The following is an 18700-nucleotide window of genomic DNA, read 5'->3' as shown; positions in this document are numbered from 1 at the left end:
TAGTTAAAATAATTATGTTAATATAGTTCAACATAAAATATATTTATGTATATTTAAATTTTATTAGGATTTTTATTAATAATTATTTATTATAATACTTAATAAAGTAATAATACATAATTATATGCCATCTGCTGTGAAAAGCACTAACATGCTTTTTTTTTTTTTTTTTTTTTACTAAATTACTGTCATTTGCACAAATGGAACACCTCGTACTATTGTATATTGTGTAAAAGCATCACTATGACTCCAACAATCTCCCTACATCATTTTGCACATTATTACTACTTGCTATTTTACTGCTATTTTATTTATTATAGCATATATGACGCACACAGGGCTACTTGGCCCACGTTGCACTCTCACTTTATGTACATCTGTACATATTCACGAGCCCCCTGCCTTTTTTTTATCTGTAATGTTACTGAATGTTGCTGAATTACTGTGTCAACATTACAAATTTACAGTGTTTTATGCTGGTCCGTACGTCAGGAGCCTCAAACAGCTGGAATCATATTTCTTGTGTGTGTCAAAATACTTGCCAAATAAAACTCTGATTCTGATCTGTAAATATCATTAATATATATATATATATATATATATATATATATATATATATATATATATATATATATATACAGTGAGGTCATCAAGTATTTGATCACCCTGTGATTTTGCAAGTTCTTTTACTTAGAAATCATGGAGGGTCTACAATTTTCAGCATAGGTGCATTTCCACTGTGCGAGACAGAATCTAAAAAAATAAAAATCTGGAAATCACACTGTATGATTTGTTAACAATTTATTTGTGAATTACTGTGTCAAATAAGTATTTAATCCCTTGCTTATCAGCCAGATTTCTGACCCTCAAAGACCTTTTATTTTGCTTTAATATACAGTATCAGTTTAAAATTACCATATTACTTTATTTATCATATAACATATTACATATTACTTTTATTACGGCTGCTCCCGTTAAAGGGTCGCCATCTGATCCACACACAACTTGACAGTTTTACATCATTTCTTTCCTTAGGTTTTTTTCCGTTCCTGATGTAACCCTGCCATTTTAACGAGGTTTGGGATTGGCACTGCATTCAGTGGCTGGGGTTTGGGCATTGGGTGGAAATTGATAGGACTTCTGCATGGCAGGCAAGAATATCAACCACTGAGCCACCAGTGCCCATTCTCTAATTGTAAATATATATCAAAATGTCGTAATTCATTGTATTTAGCCATTGTATTTAGCCACCATCTTTCTTCACTCTTCATATAAAAACATGACTTGAAAACTGGACGGTAACAGACAGATCGGGGAGGTCAGGATACATTAAACAGAGCCTTAAGAATAGAATATTCTCCATATCCTCTGTACCATCCAGTAGAGGTCCAGTACGTACCTCTCTCATCATCAAGCTTCACATGTAATTCCTGTTGCCTGATGAGCTGCTGGTCATCTCGATTTCATCTGCCCACCAGATATGCCTGGCTTCTCCTGATGAGAACGTCTTTTATCTGAGAATCATTTACTGCCACTGAGGAAGGCCCTGTATTGGTAGCCCTAATGATGGCAGTAAGATAGCTGTGGATAAAACCACAAGAATACCCTAAGGATTGCTGTAGATTATCTGAATTCGATAGCCAAGAGCATACTGTAGTTGTAGAAGTGTAATGACTCAATCTCACTGTCCACTAGAAAAGGATGGGTTTCCCTTGAATCCGGTTCCTCTCAAGGTTACTTCCTCATCTCATAGACACAAGTGCAGGTTTAATAAAAACTATCAAATCAGCTAAAATAAATAGTATATATACATATCAGAGGTGGAAAGAGTACTCAAGTACAAGTACAGTTACTTCAATGAAATTTGACTGAAGTACAAGTAAAGTTACCATTATAAAAATCTACTCAAGTAAAAGTAAAAAGTAGCTCATTAAAAGTTTACTCAGAGTAAAAGTTACAGAGTAAATTTTTTTTTAACAGCGGAGATGGGATGGGGAATTCTAGTGTAGTTCAAAAAAGACAAGCGGATATAAATCTCAAACTAGTTATTTTTATTTGAAGGAACACCTTTGTATAATAAAGCTGTTGCCTTTCTTGTGCTTGAACTCAAAGTGGTTGCTTAAATATGGTATGACGCTTTGCGCCGGAGAGCCGAGGGAAAAAAGAGCTTGGAGCCAAGAATAACATTCAGCACAAAACCTTTATCTGCCTCTTTCAGCGTAAAAAAATAAATAAATTATAATACAAAAAGTAAAAGTAATGGGTAAAAGAATAGAGCGTTTTGGGGGTGAGCAGCACACCTGACCGCCTACGCCTTCTCTCCTTCTCACGCACACACCTACACAGCACACACTGGGTAAGGGGGGGGGGGGGGGTAACTCTTTATATGGCAACATACAGTATATACATACATAACGTGGTAAACAATATTGTAGTGGCCCTTACATTGGCCAGGCGTTTGCTTCATAAGAATTTGATGGCATTTCGCTTTCAGCTGGGTCTGCATCACTGGCATCTGTTTTGTCCGTCTCAATTGTTTTTGTGAATTTAGCGCATTGATTCTCCCTGCCGTCAGTGCAGTGGTTTCTGTGTAGTGCATTATTTTTTTATAATTTTTCATTTTCAGTCATTTATTTTTTACTCAGTCCTTTGAGATATATATACAGTATATATATACCTAAAGAAGTATCAAGTGATTGTTTTATGCCTGTAATATATTTAATGTACATACAAAGTGAAACTCACTACATGTAACATAACTGTGGTAATAGTTTCAGTTGAACTGTTGCTAAAATTGGAGGTTAAGGTGAATTTAGTACAACCACACAAGGTCACCTTAACCTCCAATTTTAGCAACAGTTCAGCTGAAACTATTACCACAGTTATGTTACGTGTAGAGTTTGTTGTTTGTTCAAGTCCGCATCTAAAAAGAGTAACCATTAGACACATTTCAATAAACTGTAATGAGTGTAATGGTTACTCTTTTTAGATGCGGACTTGAACAAACAACAAACTCCCTTTGGTATTGGAGATTATATTCAGTAGTTTACAAGACAATTAATAGTAAGTCACACTCTTTAGTAGTTTTAATTTTCATCATGTGGATGGCCGGGTGCTTGTGCGTCGCTTACCTGCACTGCCACAAGGATGCACAATGGGAAGAAGTGTAATGCTCTGAGCAATGTTCTCCTGGGAAACCTCGGGTCCTACCCATCATATGAGGATGTTGCTTTGACACAATCCACCTACTTAAATATTGTTGCAGACTGCAGGGTTCCCTTATGGCAGTGCACTATTTTTATTCACAAAGTTATACAATCTTTTGTACTAATCTGAAGAAGAAGATGAAACAAAACTAACACAGACTTAGAGCATTAGATATGTGCTGAAATTCATTTCAATCAAACCCAAGCTCCAGTTAATGTAACAACTGTCATGCAAAGAACCTTTTTAACACTTTCTACAGCTGTGATGATTACCAAGTAATCACCAGTATTGGGGGACATTACTTTTTAAAGTAACTAATTACATTACAAAATGACTGTCTAAAAAGTAATCAGTTACATTATAACGTTACTTTCGGATAAAAGTAACTAGTTCGAGTACTTTTCCACTGCAGAAAATGAAAACTACTTTTGATTCCTCATGTATGTTGTTTTAGTCAAGACCTTTATAATTATTCTACTATCATCACTCACCGAAGTTTGGCCCATAATCTGTTAACTACTAACACCCCTATCTCACCTACGCGGTTTTACGCGGTGGCTGTAAGTACGGTTCATCATGATTCACCACGAATTTTGGCAGCATGATTAGGTTTTCCATCTTTCTGCACGTCGGTCCTCACATAGTCAAACCGCATAGATGAGATAGGGGTCTAACGGCAAGAATAACAAAAGGGGGGCAGGTTATCTGGGGCGGGGCTTGTAGGACAATTTTCACACACACACACTAACGGATTGCGAATGACTGGTGTCTGGGACAATTCTCTTAATAACATTTTTAAAGAAGTAACTAAATAACAATGTACTTAAATGGCGGACCTTACGCGTTAGCTTACTCGTCACATCAAAAATCATTTTAAGTGTTACTTAGTAACACGTTACACCCAACACTGGTAATTAATGCCTGCAGAGAAAACACTTAAAATTTAAGTTCGAAAACGTTTAGTAAATCTATCATTGAAAAATATCAGAAAAGGTTAGGCATATTATTACATTTGGATAATCTGCAATATATTGGTATGAACATTTCAACAGGAAAAAAAAAAAAACATGACTCAAGGAGATCAGGAAAATAATTTAATAGATACCCATAAGCTGTATACACCTAATAAAAGCCCTAAGAAAAGATAGTGCTGGCCTTTTAAAACAAAGGCATAATGTCAAACAGTTTATTTTCCATGATCTGCGTCAATAATGTTTATACCACAGCGGTGTTGAATTCTCCATTCTGATTGGTCATTTTTTACAACAGCAGGTCTGATAGTAGTTTTGGCTGCAATGTGAAATGTAGGTTTTATGTTAATGCGTTCCATCACTTCTGTGAAGACACGCCATATATAGTCTGTTTAGCATTTATGGAGGGAGTCACCAGTGTCGGTGCTTTTTAACGGTCACTGAGCTTTTTCAGCCACAACAATGTCTTCAGGACAGACAGGTTTCTCTGGAAGGTAACAAGCAGGAACTATCTTGCTTTCTGGGCGTTACATTGACTATGAATGAATGGAAAAGGCATGGGTGTTAATGGGTATTAATTAAAGAAAAATGTTAATGGCCGGTACATTGCTGTGACACTGATAATCATCTTCAGTGTGTAAACAGTAACTTCCCCACACCACCCCTGCCATTGATGAGACTTTGTCCCTATAGACAGCATGCAGCACGCTCGAAATATAGTAAGAGTTTTACAAAAAGTAAACAATGTCAACGTGTGTGTGTTAAGGTTTCTCTTGTGCAAACTCCTCCGCCCATCGCAATGCATCCAGAAGGCTGGTAGAGTCAGTCGCCATGCCGACCCCTTTAGCGACAGTTGCCGAGCCGCCCGCGTTCCCGCCCAAGCGGCTGCAAACAGACAAAGCCCATTCGCTCGCGGAGATGGTGGTCTGACCCTGTGCACACACATTTTATTCCAAGTGTGTGTTATAATGTAAAGTCATTTAAGTGTGTCCTATATGATATGATATTTACTTCACCTTTTTTGTTTATATGCCAACCTGTCTGTGTGTGTGAGAGTTTTACCTTAGGCACCTGACAAGCACAGAGAACTCTTCCTGATGGCTGAAGGTGAGAGAGGAGCATGACCAGAGTGTGTGGAGAGTGCTCGTTCAGCAGGTTTACAGTCTTCATCACCACCTGCGGAATTTGTTCGGCACCATCAACAAAACGTGATGAGTAGCAGCAGTGAATTTATACTTAAATATGGCTAATTATAGTTATGCTGTGGAAGATTAAAATCTCCGGCAATTTTAGTGGTTAGTGATGGTTCTGTACACATCTGTAACACATCGCTGTGCTTTCAAGTTATCTATACACAAAAGGTTTGCATCCACAGGCATTTTTCCTTTCTTTTCAAATTTCATGTTCTTTTGGTTTCTGACCCCCGGTGTCTTCAGAACAGACAGAAGATCGACTAGAACTTCTTTGCAGGTACACGAGGCATTCTTATTATAAAGAAACTGCTGCTGAATTTCAGAGCATTCACTTGTTTGAAGTCCATGGATCATGTATTAGGAAATTGGTAAACATTTTCTCTGAATGTACAGTTACCTGAAATATCAAACTTAAATGATCTTACAGATATGGAGTCAGTGTCCAGCGTGTCCACGAGCACGGCTTTATCAGAGTGTTTTGTCAACAGTTCCTGTGCCTTAGCTGCAGCCTGTGGAAAAAAAACACACACACACACACACAGACATTCATCCTTAGCGTGTGTTTCTGAGTCAGTGACGGATGTGTGTGTGTAGCTGTCTGATACCATGTGTACGTACCTCTTTAAGCTCCAGCTTGCGGATGCTGGTGTTGGTGCTCCTCTGTAACGCCTTTAGCCGAGTCTGGAGCTCTCTTCTCTGCCACTGTGGGATAGGAGTGCCCTCCACAGCCTAAAATTACACACATGCATGCACAAACATGCGCACAGACAGTGACTACTAAAACATTACAAGGAATGGCTTGAAACACAGGAGAAAGGGGCGGAGCATACATACATCTGTCAGGAGGCCGACTTCTTTAGAGAGCCTATGCGCGGCCGGAAGTGAGGGGGCGTGGCCAGCTGTAATGCGAGCCGTCAGCGAGTCCACCTCCTCCACCAGTGCTTGCCCTGACTCTCGAGCCTATGGGTGGAAAAAAATAATTCTACAAATAGAGATCTCTACAACAACAACAACAAAAACATCTTATATATCTTAATATGTTATTTTTATTTATTTATTTAGTTTTTTTTTTTGTTTTTTTGTATTCCTGCTGTGCTTCACTCCTATCCATAATGCACTTAAGGTGTAAGTCAGTATTAGGTCTTATTAATGCTAACAGAGGGCCATTTATGTGTGAATATTGTTAACTTACTAAGGTTATTATTATTACTGTTATTATGAGTAGTAGTAGTTTTATACTTTTTAACTGAATCTCTATAAACACAACATCCGTGGCCAATGTGCCTCTCTTACGTTTTTGGCGCTGTCTCCAGTCACGGCTATGATGCGACTGATTCCCTTCACCATCTGCCGCTCGGACACGATCACGAGATCCTGGATCCCTCCGGTCCGCAGCAAATGCCTGATAAATAACAAAAGAATTCAATCTTTTATAACCGTACTAGTTAACAGAATTGAGTTAATTCCCTAGTTAAACCATAAAACACACCCAAATATGACATTTTAATAATGTATTTATAAAACAAAAAATTTAAATAAAATACATTTAACGCTTTGACAAAGCTTTTATTGTTTAGCATAACTGAAAATCAAATCATTTCACACAACATCTGCTTTGTTTTTACTCCACTCTGTGCTCCAAGCCACTGTTCCTACTACTCTACCTTAATTTAGTAAAGAATAATTCAATATTGTTCATACAAAATAACTGAAAGTCTTACGTGCCACAGCAGAGCTCCACAGAGGTGCGATGATGAGCGTCACCACTGAGTAGCTCTGATACAGAAACCCCCACAGACACGACACGGACCGGGTCAGGATACACCTGAAACACAGATGTGCATATTTCTTACACAGAGACCCTGGGAATATAAACCACATTTGAGTATTCAAATGTTCATTATGGAAGGTGTAAATCACTTTAGTGCACACAGTGAACAAGATTAGACGGGAACAGGGTGCATAGGGCACTATTGCTGATTGTTAGGACAGAATTCGACCAGATGTTGGCGTTTAGTGATGAATCCCAGAACTCAAATTACCTCATCTACAGTTCTGAGTCCTGTAATCTGACTGGCTTGAGCTAAAGGCACTTCCTGTGTGTGCACCACGGCATCCTGCTGGATGATGGTCTGGATCATCTGCTCCACTTCCTGCAGCTGTGAGACACTCAGGGACACCTGAAGCCAGAAAAGTGTAACGATATTCATGAACCGACACTATTGACACTGCTGTTACCGTAACTGAATAACGTAATGCTTAGGTTTAAGCGTAATGAGATTTATGGAACAAGTCGAACCTAATCATCTTACATTAATACCTGATTGAACAAAAAATTTTGTACTAAAGGGATACCTGTTTTCGCTTTAATTTAAAAAACTACTAACAACTAACTCCAATATGGCTATCAAAATTCATTTCAATGTAAACAGAGGCTGTATAATGCTCTGCATACAGTATAAGTATTTACCCCCTTTCACCTTCTGCAATTTTACAACCTTGTACTGAAATAGAACATTATGAAACACGGTGGTGGTAGTACCAACTTGGTGGTTGCTTCTTACTGCATATTCAGTCCTCTGCTCCCTGTAGGCAGTGTCATGGCTAGAGCATATTCTCTCCGTGTTTTCATATGGATGTTTGGACGCTGCAATGTTGTTTTTTTTTATTTGTTTCTTAAAAAAAAAAAAAAACTAAATGACACTTTTACAAAACTTTTTCTTGGAACTGGTTTTCATCTAGCTGTTCAATGAGGTATATTCTCACCCTTACAGGGACAGTAAAGCTTAAGCAATATTACACTCGGGGTCGGGGCTGTATTGCTGGATATAGCACGGCTGTAATGTGGTCGTTAGGGGGTAGCCCAAGTGCCAAAGGCATCACAGCTATTCTATACCCAGCAATACAGCACAACCTCAAGTGTGATATTGCTTTTATACAAAAGTTACAGAAATTTATTTTCAACAGATTATAATTTGTTTTACAAGTTGTTTTGCTCAGCCAGCACATATCTTTCCACACCTCATGGAACTAACCAAACGCAACTGGCGAAGCTGGTGACCAACAGTTAGTGTAATTAACAGGAGTCAAAGTGGTTTTTAAATTCTTACCGGTATTGTTTAGCCAAAAGTTGAGGAGAATAAAACTGGGAGGTGGTGGTCAGTCTATAAATCTCATGGGTTTCTATTTAGAGTAAATTTATATCTATTCTGATTTAAACTAACAGCCCAATTAACTTCCTGGTTCTGGTGTTGAATCCCAACTCGCGTTAAATGGAAAAGTAGTGCATTATGTAGGGTGTACAATCCCTTGTCACACACAACCTGCAGGCCCTATGATCACAGGTTGAAAAGCAATTTGGAATTAAACCCTGTGTTAGAAGCTAGCTAGCTTTGAGGCCGTAAATAAGTGAACATGCAGGTCTCAGATACGAGTCGGAACGACTCAGAAGCAATTAATAAGGAGTGTTGCTTAAGATGAAAAATGCTTCTGTGTTTGGTTTTTCAATGTAGGTCTTGGCAGACAGATCTACTTCACCCATGATGTTAGTGTTACGCATTTAGTGTCATTTACGGTTATTAGAACACTTACATATAGTAAATTGTCATAGTGCTGTTACCGTCTATTATCACCACTCATGGAACGCCGCTCATCCAATCAGATTACTAATTAACTTCTAACATAATATTGCACATCGGTTGATTCCATTCAACTGTTTATGTGGCCTCAGACGATCCCGGTTTAGTCCCTTTCACTTCAAGGTTGGAAAACATGAAAACAGTCATGGGGGTAAATACTTATGCAAGACCCTGTATATACCGTGTGTTCAGCTGTGAGTGCTGGTCTAATGCTATGACAGAAACGGAAGCAGGAGTCAGTACCACCTTAGAGCTGAAGTCGAAGCGCAGACGGTCTGCAGTGACGTGCGAGCCTCTCTGAACGACCTCTGACCCCAGAAGATCCCGCAGGGCAAAGTTGAGCACGTGAGTGGCCGTGTGCTTCACCATGCAGGCCAGACGCTGAGCCTAAATGACAGCATTTTAGAAATAACCGCAAACAAAATGTGTATTGAGTATATTCAGTGATTATCCGTGAGCATATTTGTGTGCGTGTGCGTGTGTGTGTGTGTGTACACCTCATCCACATGAAGCTCTAGGTGGTCTCCGATTTTCAGAGTGTCAGCTGCAGTGACCTCATGCACCACGTAGCCTCCAGCCACACGTACACACTCCACAGGGAACAGCACATCCTGCAAACACACACACACACACACTTACTACTAATGTTTTTACATTGTAGGGTGTATGTAGGTTTTCACAGAGACCCGTACTGGCATAGCAAGAGATCATAAATCAAATGTGTCAACATTGTAAATTTTGGCACCTCTGTACATTGCGAGATTGGATGGGTTTCTGCTACACTGGTTACATCATTAATAGACGCAAGATGAATTCGATTCACACCTGCAGTCCGTCCTTGGTGAAGTAGCCGGTGTCGTGCTCCTGGCCACCCTGCTCTGCGTAGAAGCAGGTCCGGTCAAGAAGCACCGAACACCGCTGACCCTCTGCGACCTCGGACACCAAACCCTGATCAGTATACAGCGCCAACACCGAGGCTCTACATGGAGGGAAAGCTGAGACAGACCAAACGGTCAATCTACAAATTATACACGGATCAAGTCTGGACAACATGCCAGTATCTAAACAGCGTGATCATGTGACATTAAAAATCTAAAACGAACTGAATTGTACCGTAGGTGCCGTCGCGCTGCAGGACGTAGCTGTATTTTGGAGAGTCGTCAGTGTGAGGGATTCCTCCGCTTCGCAGCTCTGCAAGACTCTGCAAGTCCGAATGGAGTCCTCGAACTTCAGCGCCCTCTTCAGCCTGATTCTGTAACTATAGCACACCATAAAGAATTGAATTGATGTTTAAGGTGGCCAGAAATTATCAACAGTGGTTTGGAATTCTTAAATCTGATTGGTCAGTATTTGTTTTTTTTATGACCGTGGCACTGACTCCTTACACGCATTTCACTGCACTGCCACGAATCCAATATGAATGTGCATGTGAGAAAAGCTCAGAATCTCTTCAATCTGTAAAAAATTATTGTGTTTGCAAGCGTCTTTGATGGTGGATGCTTTAAAAAGGAAGTTAATATGGTCAAGTTTTCTATGAATACACATTTTATTTTTTTCTTTGTATTTTGGTAAGGAGTCTCCCATGTCATAACAGTCAGAAAGCTGAACTTTCAGCAATTCCACAACCCTAAAACTAAACACCTTTTCATGTTCGGCCGCGAGCCGCTCCAGTCCTGGTTTGTCCACGGTCATGCTGCGCTCCTCCAGCATGAGGTCGATGAGGTCGAGAGGGAAACCCAGGCTCCTGTGCAGGGACCAGGCCACCGCAGCTGGAGAACAAAGCAAAAGAGTCAGGATTGAAGACACGGCCATGGGCTTTATTTAGTTCTTTTGTTAACCTAAAATATTAAAAGATCCAGGGATCAGAAGTCCAGATTATTTTTTGTTTTTAATTGAAGAGCTTCTGGGATAGACCAGAGTATGCAAATTTTTTGCTCAGATTGATCAGTTTTTTTGGCAATCAGATTAGCAAGTACACTATCGGCATCTACATGTACATTTTTCCTCTATGCACACAAATCAACTTGTATCAAAATGCGTAAGAGCAATTCTATGTTTTAGTTTTAATAAAGCATTAAATCACACTTGTTTTCCATCTTCTTTTTGGTATGCATTACATACATTACATACTTTTTTATTTTATTATTTTTTATACTGAGAATAGATGTGAGAACCCAAAAACTCAACGCAGATAAAGAATTACTGTACTGTTATTAAATGGCGAATGAAATCTAAACACACGACCAAGCTTGGTAGTTTTATCCTTAGGTCTTATTTATGGCTTAGAGGATTATTTTACAGATTTAAGACTAGAACAAGAAATTAGATTTGAAATCAGATTTGAGAAATGTGTTTGATTTAATTCTGATTAAAGCCAAAAAATAAATAAATCTTAAATCTGTAGGAGTTTTGAGAGCAGATTAAAGATTAAGGTCATATTACAGGCTTTCACATAAAACAGAATTGATTATAAACCCTAAAACCCAGCTAAGTCTCAACATTAACATAGTCCAAATCGAAGTGTAAAACCCTGACACAAACACCCGTCTGTGTGTGTGATTCACCTGGAAAATCAGTCTTTCTGTCCATCTTATTCAGCGTCCTGTCGATCACTCTCCTGCCCTGCTTGAGGGAGGAGAGAAACTGCGCCTCGTTCACGTTAATGATTTCCATGATCTAATAACACACAAGGAGAAATAATCAGACGCACAAACACCATGACGTGTACGATCCTTCACGGACATGCTAACCTATTCCACAGAGGGTCAGCTTAAAGCTCAATATTGATCTCTCTGGATATTCTCCAACACTCACCCTGCCAGTTTCGGCACGCAGCTCGGGATAAGCGTCACCCTGTCGAGTCAGACGAGACGGTGTTTTTAAACGTGTTAAGGATGCATTGATCATAACAGTGGCTGATAATGAATACTGTTTCTAATGCGTTGGACTATGAGGACTCACCAGGATGTGGGTCACGGTGGGCACCAGGCTTGCCAGCGCACCCTCGGGGGCCTGCAGCACTTCTGTGGAGAAGCGCACAGCTCGGCGCAGTATGCGTCGCAAAACCAGTCTGCAAATGCGCAGAAAAGTGTATAGTGTATGATGACGATATCTACTAGTGAAATTTTAGTTGAAACTAACAAGTAAATGTAGCATAAAGTCCTAAAACCAAAAAAAGATTTTAAGCAAAACAGGGCAATACTGCAGGTCACACAAACACAAAGATGCAGCTCTCATCTTTTATTTTATACTTTATTTAATGGCAAAACAACAAATTTATCAATAACGGACTCATTCTAATATGTTACAGTTTCTATCAGTGCCGTCAGTAGAGCTTTGAATTGTGGGTAGACTGTCCATTCATTTCAATTTAAATTTTGGGCGTCTCTGATTTGATTCGAATAAACAGCGCCAAGACTTATTGCCAGTTTTGTCTCAAACAAGTACATTTGGTTTAAAACATTAGAACTAGGCCTCTGAGTGGCGCAGTGGTAAAGTGCTCGCCCTATCATCCGGAGATCGCTGGTTCGATCCCCGGGTGATGCTGTTACCTCTCACAGCTGGAGGTCTAGAGAATTGGCCGATTGATTGGCCGAGCTCTCTCGGAGGGGAGGGACGAGAGGTACTTTGTGCTCCCACATTAATCACGGCTTTACAGCCAACGCATGGGGAAGGAACGGATAGCGATCTAACGGTGCAAGAGCAAGCAGTTCGAAAAGATGCGGTCGGCTGATGTCACGCAATTCGGAGAAAACATGTGATAGTCTTCGGCCCTCCCGGCTGGTTGGTAGTAGCCTACTATGTAGGAGCCCCCTAGTGACGGGAAGGAATTGGACACGACTAAATTAGGGAGAAAATTGGGGGAAAAAAATAACTTTTCGATTTGATTTCACGCCTAGTACAAAGCGATAATTATTTGTTCTCCTGCTAAAAAAGCGAAGTGAATGTGTTTGCGTAGGGACGTATGGATTTTTGTTTTTCTGCAATTTTTTTTTCATTTTAGAAAACAAAGTTATAAATAATTTGTCTGTTAAAACAAGGAGAAGCATATGAATGTATAAATCGATTCTAAATTCTGAAACTGATTAATTTACTCAATTACAAAATCAATTAAATTGCACAGCAATCATTTAACAAATAAAAAGACGAGATAAATCTTTTATAGATCTATAAATCTTTTTATAGAAAAATAATAAACAAAGGAATAGTAATTGGTGAATCTTTGTGTTTTAACACCTTCTACATCCAGTCCAGATTGTCCTGAATTTACAAAACTGCAAAATGTATTCGTAATGTCTCCAACTCTGTGATGTGTAAACCATATACGAAATAATTAAATGATTTAGAGTTCTATCCGGTGATCCAAACAAGGTGTGTGTGTTTCTAGATGTGCTCTTACTCTGCTCCGCTCATCCCGGGATACACTCCATCTGCGATACACACACTGAGCGTCCGAATGTGATCAGCGACCACACGGTACGCCATGTCCACTCGCCCTCTATCGTCCTCGCCCGTCTTCCCTGCGTAGGCGGCGACTTTGCTGCACTGCACACCGAGTCAAGCTGTTAGTTTTAAGATACAGGATGGAAAACGTTCTAACTATTTCTCATGTCAGGGGAATTCTGGAGATAAAATGAACTAAGAAGAATGGATTCAAAACTGCGTCTTAAAAGAAAATAATAATAAAAAAAGTGTCCAAAGTAAAGGAGGACAACATGGCGACTGGGGAAAAAAAACTGCAGCAGTTTCCAGAGGCTTAAAGTTATGAACGATCCAGAATTTATTTCTGTACGTTAATGAATTTTTAATACTAACAAGTAATATTGGACATAGAAGACAGAATAACAAAATGTAATAACAGATTCTCTCCAAATCTCGAAAACAGCATGTAGAATCAGATACTTCCAGGTTGAGTCTGTTCACTCGGACACGTCCTGCAGTGGCATTTTTTTTTTGTGATGTTTGTGAACAAGAATAAAATAAAAAGCTGTACATGGGTCGAACCCAAGAACCATACAACATGCATGTGTGAGATACACAGAGAGCGAGAGAGAGACCTTATGGATGGCAGACAGTAGCGGTGTGAACAGGTCTGTGTCGTAGTTGGAGCGTTTCCCTTGAAGTACAGTGACGAGTCTCTCCAGTCCCATTCCAGTATCCACACTGCACTGGGGGAGAGGACGCAGGCTTCCGTCTCCCTCCCTACACACACACAAACACACTAAAGTTCACGATCATACCAATGATGCAAATACCTTTGAATACCTGCTAGTACTACAAGTAGTCTGTTCAAGTCAAACGCAGTTCTGAGAGTAAAAAGTTCCTGTATTTCTCTATATAATCCTCCGCCACACTAATGCTCTTAACCCATTGTTTTACCTCACTGCTTGAATATCATAAAGGTTAAAAGTTTTCTCAGTACACCAGAGCCATGATTCCCCCGCATGCTTCATGTTTAAAACGCTATTCCTTCCAGGAACTCCTTTAATGACCCAAACATGTAGAAATGTCTTAGAGTGAGACCAGGACAGTACAAGGAATGTGACAATAAACTTTACCCAGGATTCCCCTCGCCAATTAAAGGCGCAAAACCAAACCGTGGGTTTTTTTTATGCATTACATTGTAAATGTGTGTCAAAGGTGTGTAAGACTCACTTTGTTGGACTTAAGAACGAATCTGACTTACAAACACGCTCCCGGATCAGAACTGTTTCGTACTAGTATAATGTAATGTGCTTGCCTGTTGTACTGCATGAACACCAAATTCCAAATCTCCACCACATCCGGACTGTCCATGTTAACGAGCGAGGCGGCGTTCCGATTTCCTACATGGTCGTAGTGGATCTCAGTGCACGGGCCGCACGGTCCTGTCTCACCCATCTCCCAGAAATTATCCTTCATTCCGAACGGAAGGATGCGATCCGGGTGAATTCTGGAAGGAAAAGAAAGAAGACACTTTTTAACACAGGTTCTCCTTATGTTCTCTGCTCACTCCTCATTGACTCACACACTCCCCCAAAACAAACTCTCCCAGGTCCTGATCATTAAAGACCCCTTCCAAACCAACTCACTGCAGGCATGACCGTATTATCTGGTCCTTAACGAACTTACCCGAGACTAAGCCAGATCTGTCGCGTCTCTTTGTCCTCAGGCAGTCCGCTCGCCTCGTGGCCGGAAAAATAGGACACGTAGAGACGCTCGGCCGGGATCCCGTACACTTCTGTTAACAGGCGCCAGGCCATCGTGCACGCTTCCACCTGAATACACCAGATACAGTTACACAACAAAACTCAGGGCTCCTGCTTAAATACAGCACTAATGAATTCTCAAATTTGATTGGCTAAAAGGTGCTTTTAGATTTATTTCCTTTGATAGCAGCTTATAAAAATAATTAGACAAATTTATGGTTTATGTTAATACTCGTGTTCTAATATGTTCTTGTTTCTATAGTAAGAACTAGAAATGGGAGGAAAAATCAATATGAATCAATATGAATCGCGATTCTTTTGAGTGGTGACTTATATATTCGTTTTAAAAATATTTTTAACATTTATAATAGACATAAACCAGTTGATCGGCCAGTGATCAGAATTTTCAGATTTTTCTTCAGAATTTGTTTGTTAGTTAGAGCAGCCATGACTGGTGATCATCCAATCAGCGTCCAATATAAACAATTTACCAGTTATGCGTTTTTATGGTGTTATGCAATCAAAAATCGCGTGCTACAAAAAGCCTTGGATCGGCCTTTTTCTCCAAACTGTGAGAAAAAAATTTGTCTCAAAACCCACTCATTACACACACTTACTCCCATCTCAAAACAACGCAAGCACTTTTTAAGTCTTCAAAATCACTGTCACATGCTCACTGTCAAGTTAAGTTTTGAGACTTTGGAGCTGTTTATGGAGATAAAACATCACCGTTTCTGTATAATCCTACAGGCGGTACACTCTTAACTATTCACACATGTCCTTCTCATGTGGTAGAGCACATTGTTCAGCAAGCTTTGTTTAAAAAAAAAAAAACCTTATAACGAGTCCCAGCCAGGCTCGATTCCTGTCTCTGTGTGTATGGAGTTTGCATGTTCTTCCCGTGCTAGGTGGGTTTCCTCCGGGTAATCCGGTTTCCTCCGATAGTCCAAAGACATTTAGATTAAGCTAATTAATGTTCTCAAATTGCCACCATGGATTAGCACCCTGTCCAGGGTGTACCCTGCCTCGTGCCCCAAGTCTCCTGGGATAGGCTCCAGGTCCCCGCGACACCGAATACAGGATTAAGCGGTATAGAAGATGAGAGAGAGAGTTCCAACGAGTGACATGACGTATGTGCTGTTCAGTAAAAATGTATATTTTTTTTATTATTAAACGCTTTAAAATGTTTGTATTGTTTAAATGCTGCGCTTTGTTTTCTTAAGCAAGACAACTAATGTTATACAGAACGGGCTACATTTAATTACTTATGTTCAGTTCAGTTGTCAAGGTGATGAATAAAACTTATAAAGGGATAAAACTTTTGAGTCACGACTCAGCTTTTTTTTATTACTTAAACTTGTGAGAAGAAAAGGGGGGGAATATGTAATAATGAATCATGTTATTTATAAAATGGTGATACTTACAGAATCACAATATAAATTGGATTGGGTGCCTGGGTCTCGTGAGAACATCGTATCGGGAGGTGACTGTTGATTTGGGTCCCTAGTAATAACTCACACAGGAACTGGGATTTAAAGCCATACGTATATGATGGACTAACGTTAGTACCCGTCATAACCTGTGATATTACTTCAGGTTGAAGCCCATATACACGTCTGCCTCTCTGTCTAACTTATTAATAAAAAATAAAAATAATTTTTTTTTAAAACATTCTGTACATTCTGTAAGGTTGAATATCTTACAGAATCACAGATGAGATATCGACAAAGTAGATCAGATAAAGATGATGTTTTATCTTAAAACGACGAGTGAGAATATAAACTAAGAATATTCACTTGGTTGGTTTACACTGAGCAAGTAGTTTATTTTAAAGTACATCACCTTCATTTAACTATGAAACTTAAAACCTAATCTTGGACTAACCAAACCAAAACCTCTCTATTATTTATAAAGATTAGACATTTTGTTACTCGGACAGGTGACGCACCTTGAAGTAATCCCCAAACGACCAGTTCCCCAGCATCTCGAAGAAGGTGTGATGGTACACGTCCCTGCCCACGTCCTCCAGGTCGTTGTGTTTCCCTCCAGCGCGGACACACTTCTGGCTGTTCACCACCCGGCGGTAAGAGGCCATGTCACTGCGCGGGTCAGCACAGCCCAGCAACACGGGCTTAAACTGCAGCGGGGGACAACAAATTCAAATTCAAATTTTATTTGTCACATACACAGTACGAAATGTAGTGAAATGCTTATACGACCGCCGGTGACCTTAAAAAGAGAATTAAAGCTTATAATAAGAAATAAATATGAATATAAGAAATACGATAGAAAATTAAATAAAAAATAAAAATAAAATTGAACTAGGAAAAATAGAACTAAAAATAGAAATAGAAATATGTTGTACGAAAATAGAAATATACTGTACAAGAACATTTAAGAAATTGTGAAATTTTGACATTTTTGGGAGAAAGATGGTGTGCAAATGTGCATAGGAAAAAAAAGTGTGTTTGTGCAATGGTCCAGATGTAAACGTAAACATGTAGTGTAGATGTGAAGGTAAATGTGCGTGGAATTGTCCATAGTGTCCATGGATGTAAAAAGATTGATTGATTGATTGATTGATTGATTGATTGATTGATTGAATGTGAAAAGATTGACACTGTTACCGCCTCCTGCCTGCAGGGTGTCTGACCTGGTTCATTCCCGCGTTGACGAACAGCAGACTCGGGTCTCCTCTGGGCCGGACCGGCGAGGACGGAACAACCCTGTGTCCATAGTCCTGCTCGAAAAAATCCACGAAAGTCCTTCGCACGCGTTGGGACGTAAATCCCTCGCGAGCCGGAGTGTTTGACAGCGCCGAACATCTTCTCACCCCCGAGCAGAAAGTCTTCCGCCGGGCGTTTAAGTTTAACCGCAGGACGCCGATGCGCGCCGCCATCTTGCTTGTTGTCATGGGGCGGTAACTTGTCAAATCTCTACGCAACAAATCCCGCCTTTTCGCTGTGATTGGCTACTACATGACCGCGCGAACGTTCTAATTAACTGGCGGTTTGTTCCGGATGGCGGAAATCCTTTTTTTTCTTTTTTTCAAGCAAAATAAAAGCACAGAGGAGGAAGAAAAAGTTTTAAAATAAAAGTAAATTTACCTCAAATGTCTTAACACAATGTAATAATTTGCATGTAGTAAAAACACCAAAATATCACACATGTAACTGTGTTATTATTATTAAATATATGAACGTTAATATCGGAGACAAATCATCAATATTAAAAAATACAATTTTAATCTTAACTAAAAAAAAAAGCAGTCCTTAAGCAGAAGAACGGAACAGTTTAAAGTAGTTTAAGATCATAAGCATGACACAATATAAATATAGTAGCAAAAATAAAGCAAAGTAAATGACCTCAGGCAAAATGCAGCATTCGCAGGCAATAAGTCCTCCATGCGGTGGCTTCAGTATGTGTAATTAATGAATGTAAGAAATAAGATGAATATAATAAACTTAGAAACCTGAGTTATATACATTAACATAATGTTAAAC

The 18700-nt window shown here is 39.6% G+C and overlaps 1 protein-coding gene across 2 annotated transcripts; it reads right to left on the bottom strand.

Moving 5' to 3' along the window:
* Nucleotides 1–4279: 4279 nt before the first annotated feature.
* aars2 (alanyl-tRNA synthetase 2, mitochondrial (putative)) lies at nt 4280–18126 on the bottom strand. 2 transcript variants are annotated; one of them, XM_053491675.1, is made up of 22 exons: nt 17851–18126; nt 17146–17334; nt 15121–15266; nt 14750–14941; nt 14067–14211; nt 13409–13554; nt 11971–12079; nt 11824–11862; nt 11574–11685; nt 10651–10778; nt 10123–10267; nt 9835–10004; nt 9507–9620; nt 9256–9396; nt 7414–7551; nt 7093–7196; nt 6665–6773; nt 6206–6331; nt 5990–6100; nt 5797–5880; nt 5241–5354; nt 4280–5110 (listed from the first exon to the last, which is right to left on the bottom strand). In XM_053491675.1, exons 1-22 carry the CDS (start codon nt 18109–18111, stop codon nt 4940–4942), a joined length of 2994 nt encoding a protein of 997 aa, XP_053347650.1. In that variant the 5' UTR covers nt 18112–18126; the 3' UTR covers nt 4280–4939. The 2 variants fall into 2 exon arrangements, with proteins under 2 accessions (XP_053347650.1, XP_053347649.1); XM_053491674.1 differs by lacking the exons at nt 17146–17334; nt 17851–18126 and adding an exon at nt 16622–16771.
* Between the last annotated feature and the right edge of the window lie 574 nt (nt 18127–18700).

This window comes from Clarias gariepinus, chromosome 3 (genome assembly GCF_024256425.1).
Source record: "Clarias gariepinus isolate MV-2021 ecotype Netherlands chromosome 3, CGAR_prim_01v2, whole genome shotgun sequence".
Classification (NCBI taxonomy): Eukaryota; Metazoa; Chordata; class Actinopteri; order Siluriformes; family Clariidae; genus Clarias; species Clarias gariepinus.
This window is presented reverse-complemented; position numbering and strand designations above follow the sequence as displayed.

Excerpts from the sequence above, each read along its gene's own strand:
- aars2 (XM_053491675.1), bottom strand. The coding sequence starts at position 18,111 with ATGACAACAAGCAAGATGGCGGCGCGCATCGGCGTCCTGCGGTTAAAC. Across the intron at positions 11,686-11,823 it reads TGCGTGCCGAAACTGGCAGG|ATCATGGAAATCATTAACGT; the intron begins GTGAGTGTTGGA and ends GTGTGTTATTAG. Across the intron at positions 6,774-7,092 it reads GTGGAGCTCTGCTGTGGCAC|GCATTTGCTGCGGACCGGAG; the intron begins GTAAGACTTTCA and ends GTTATTTATCAG.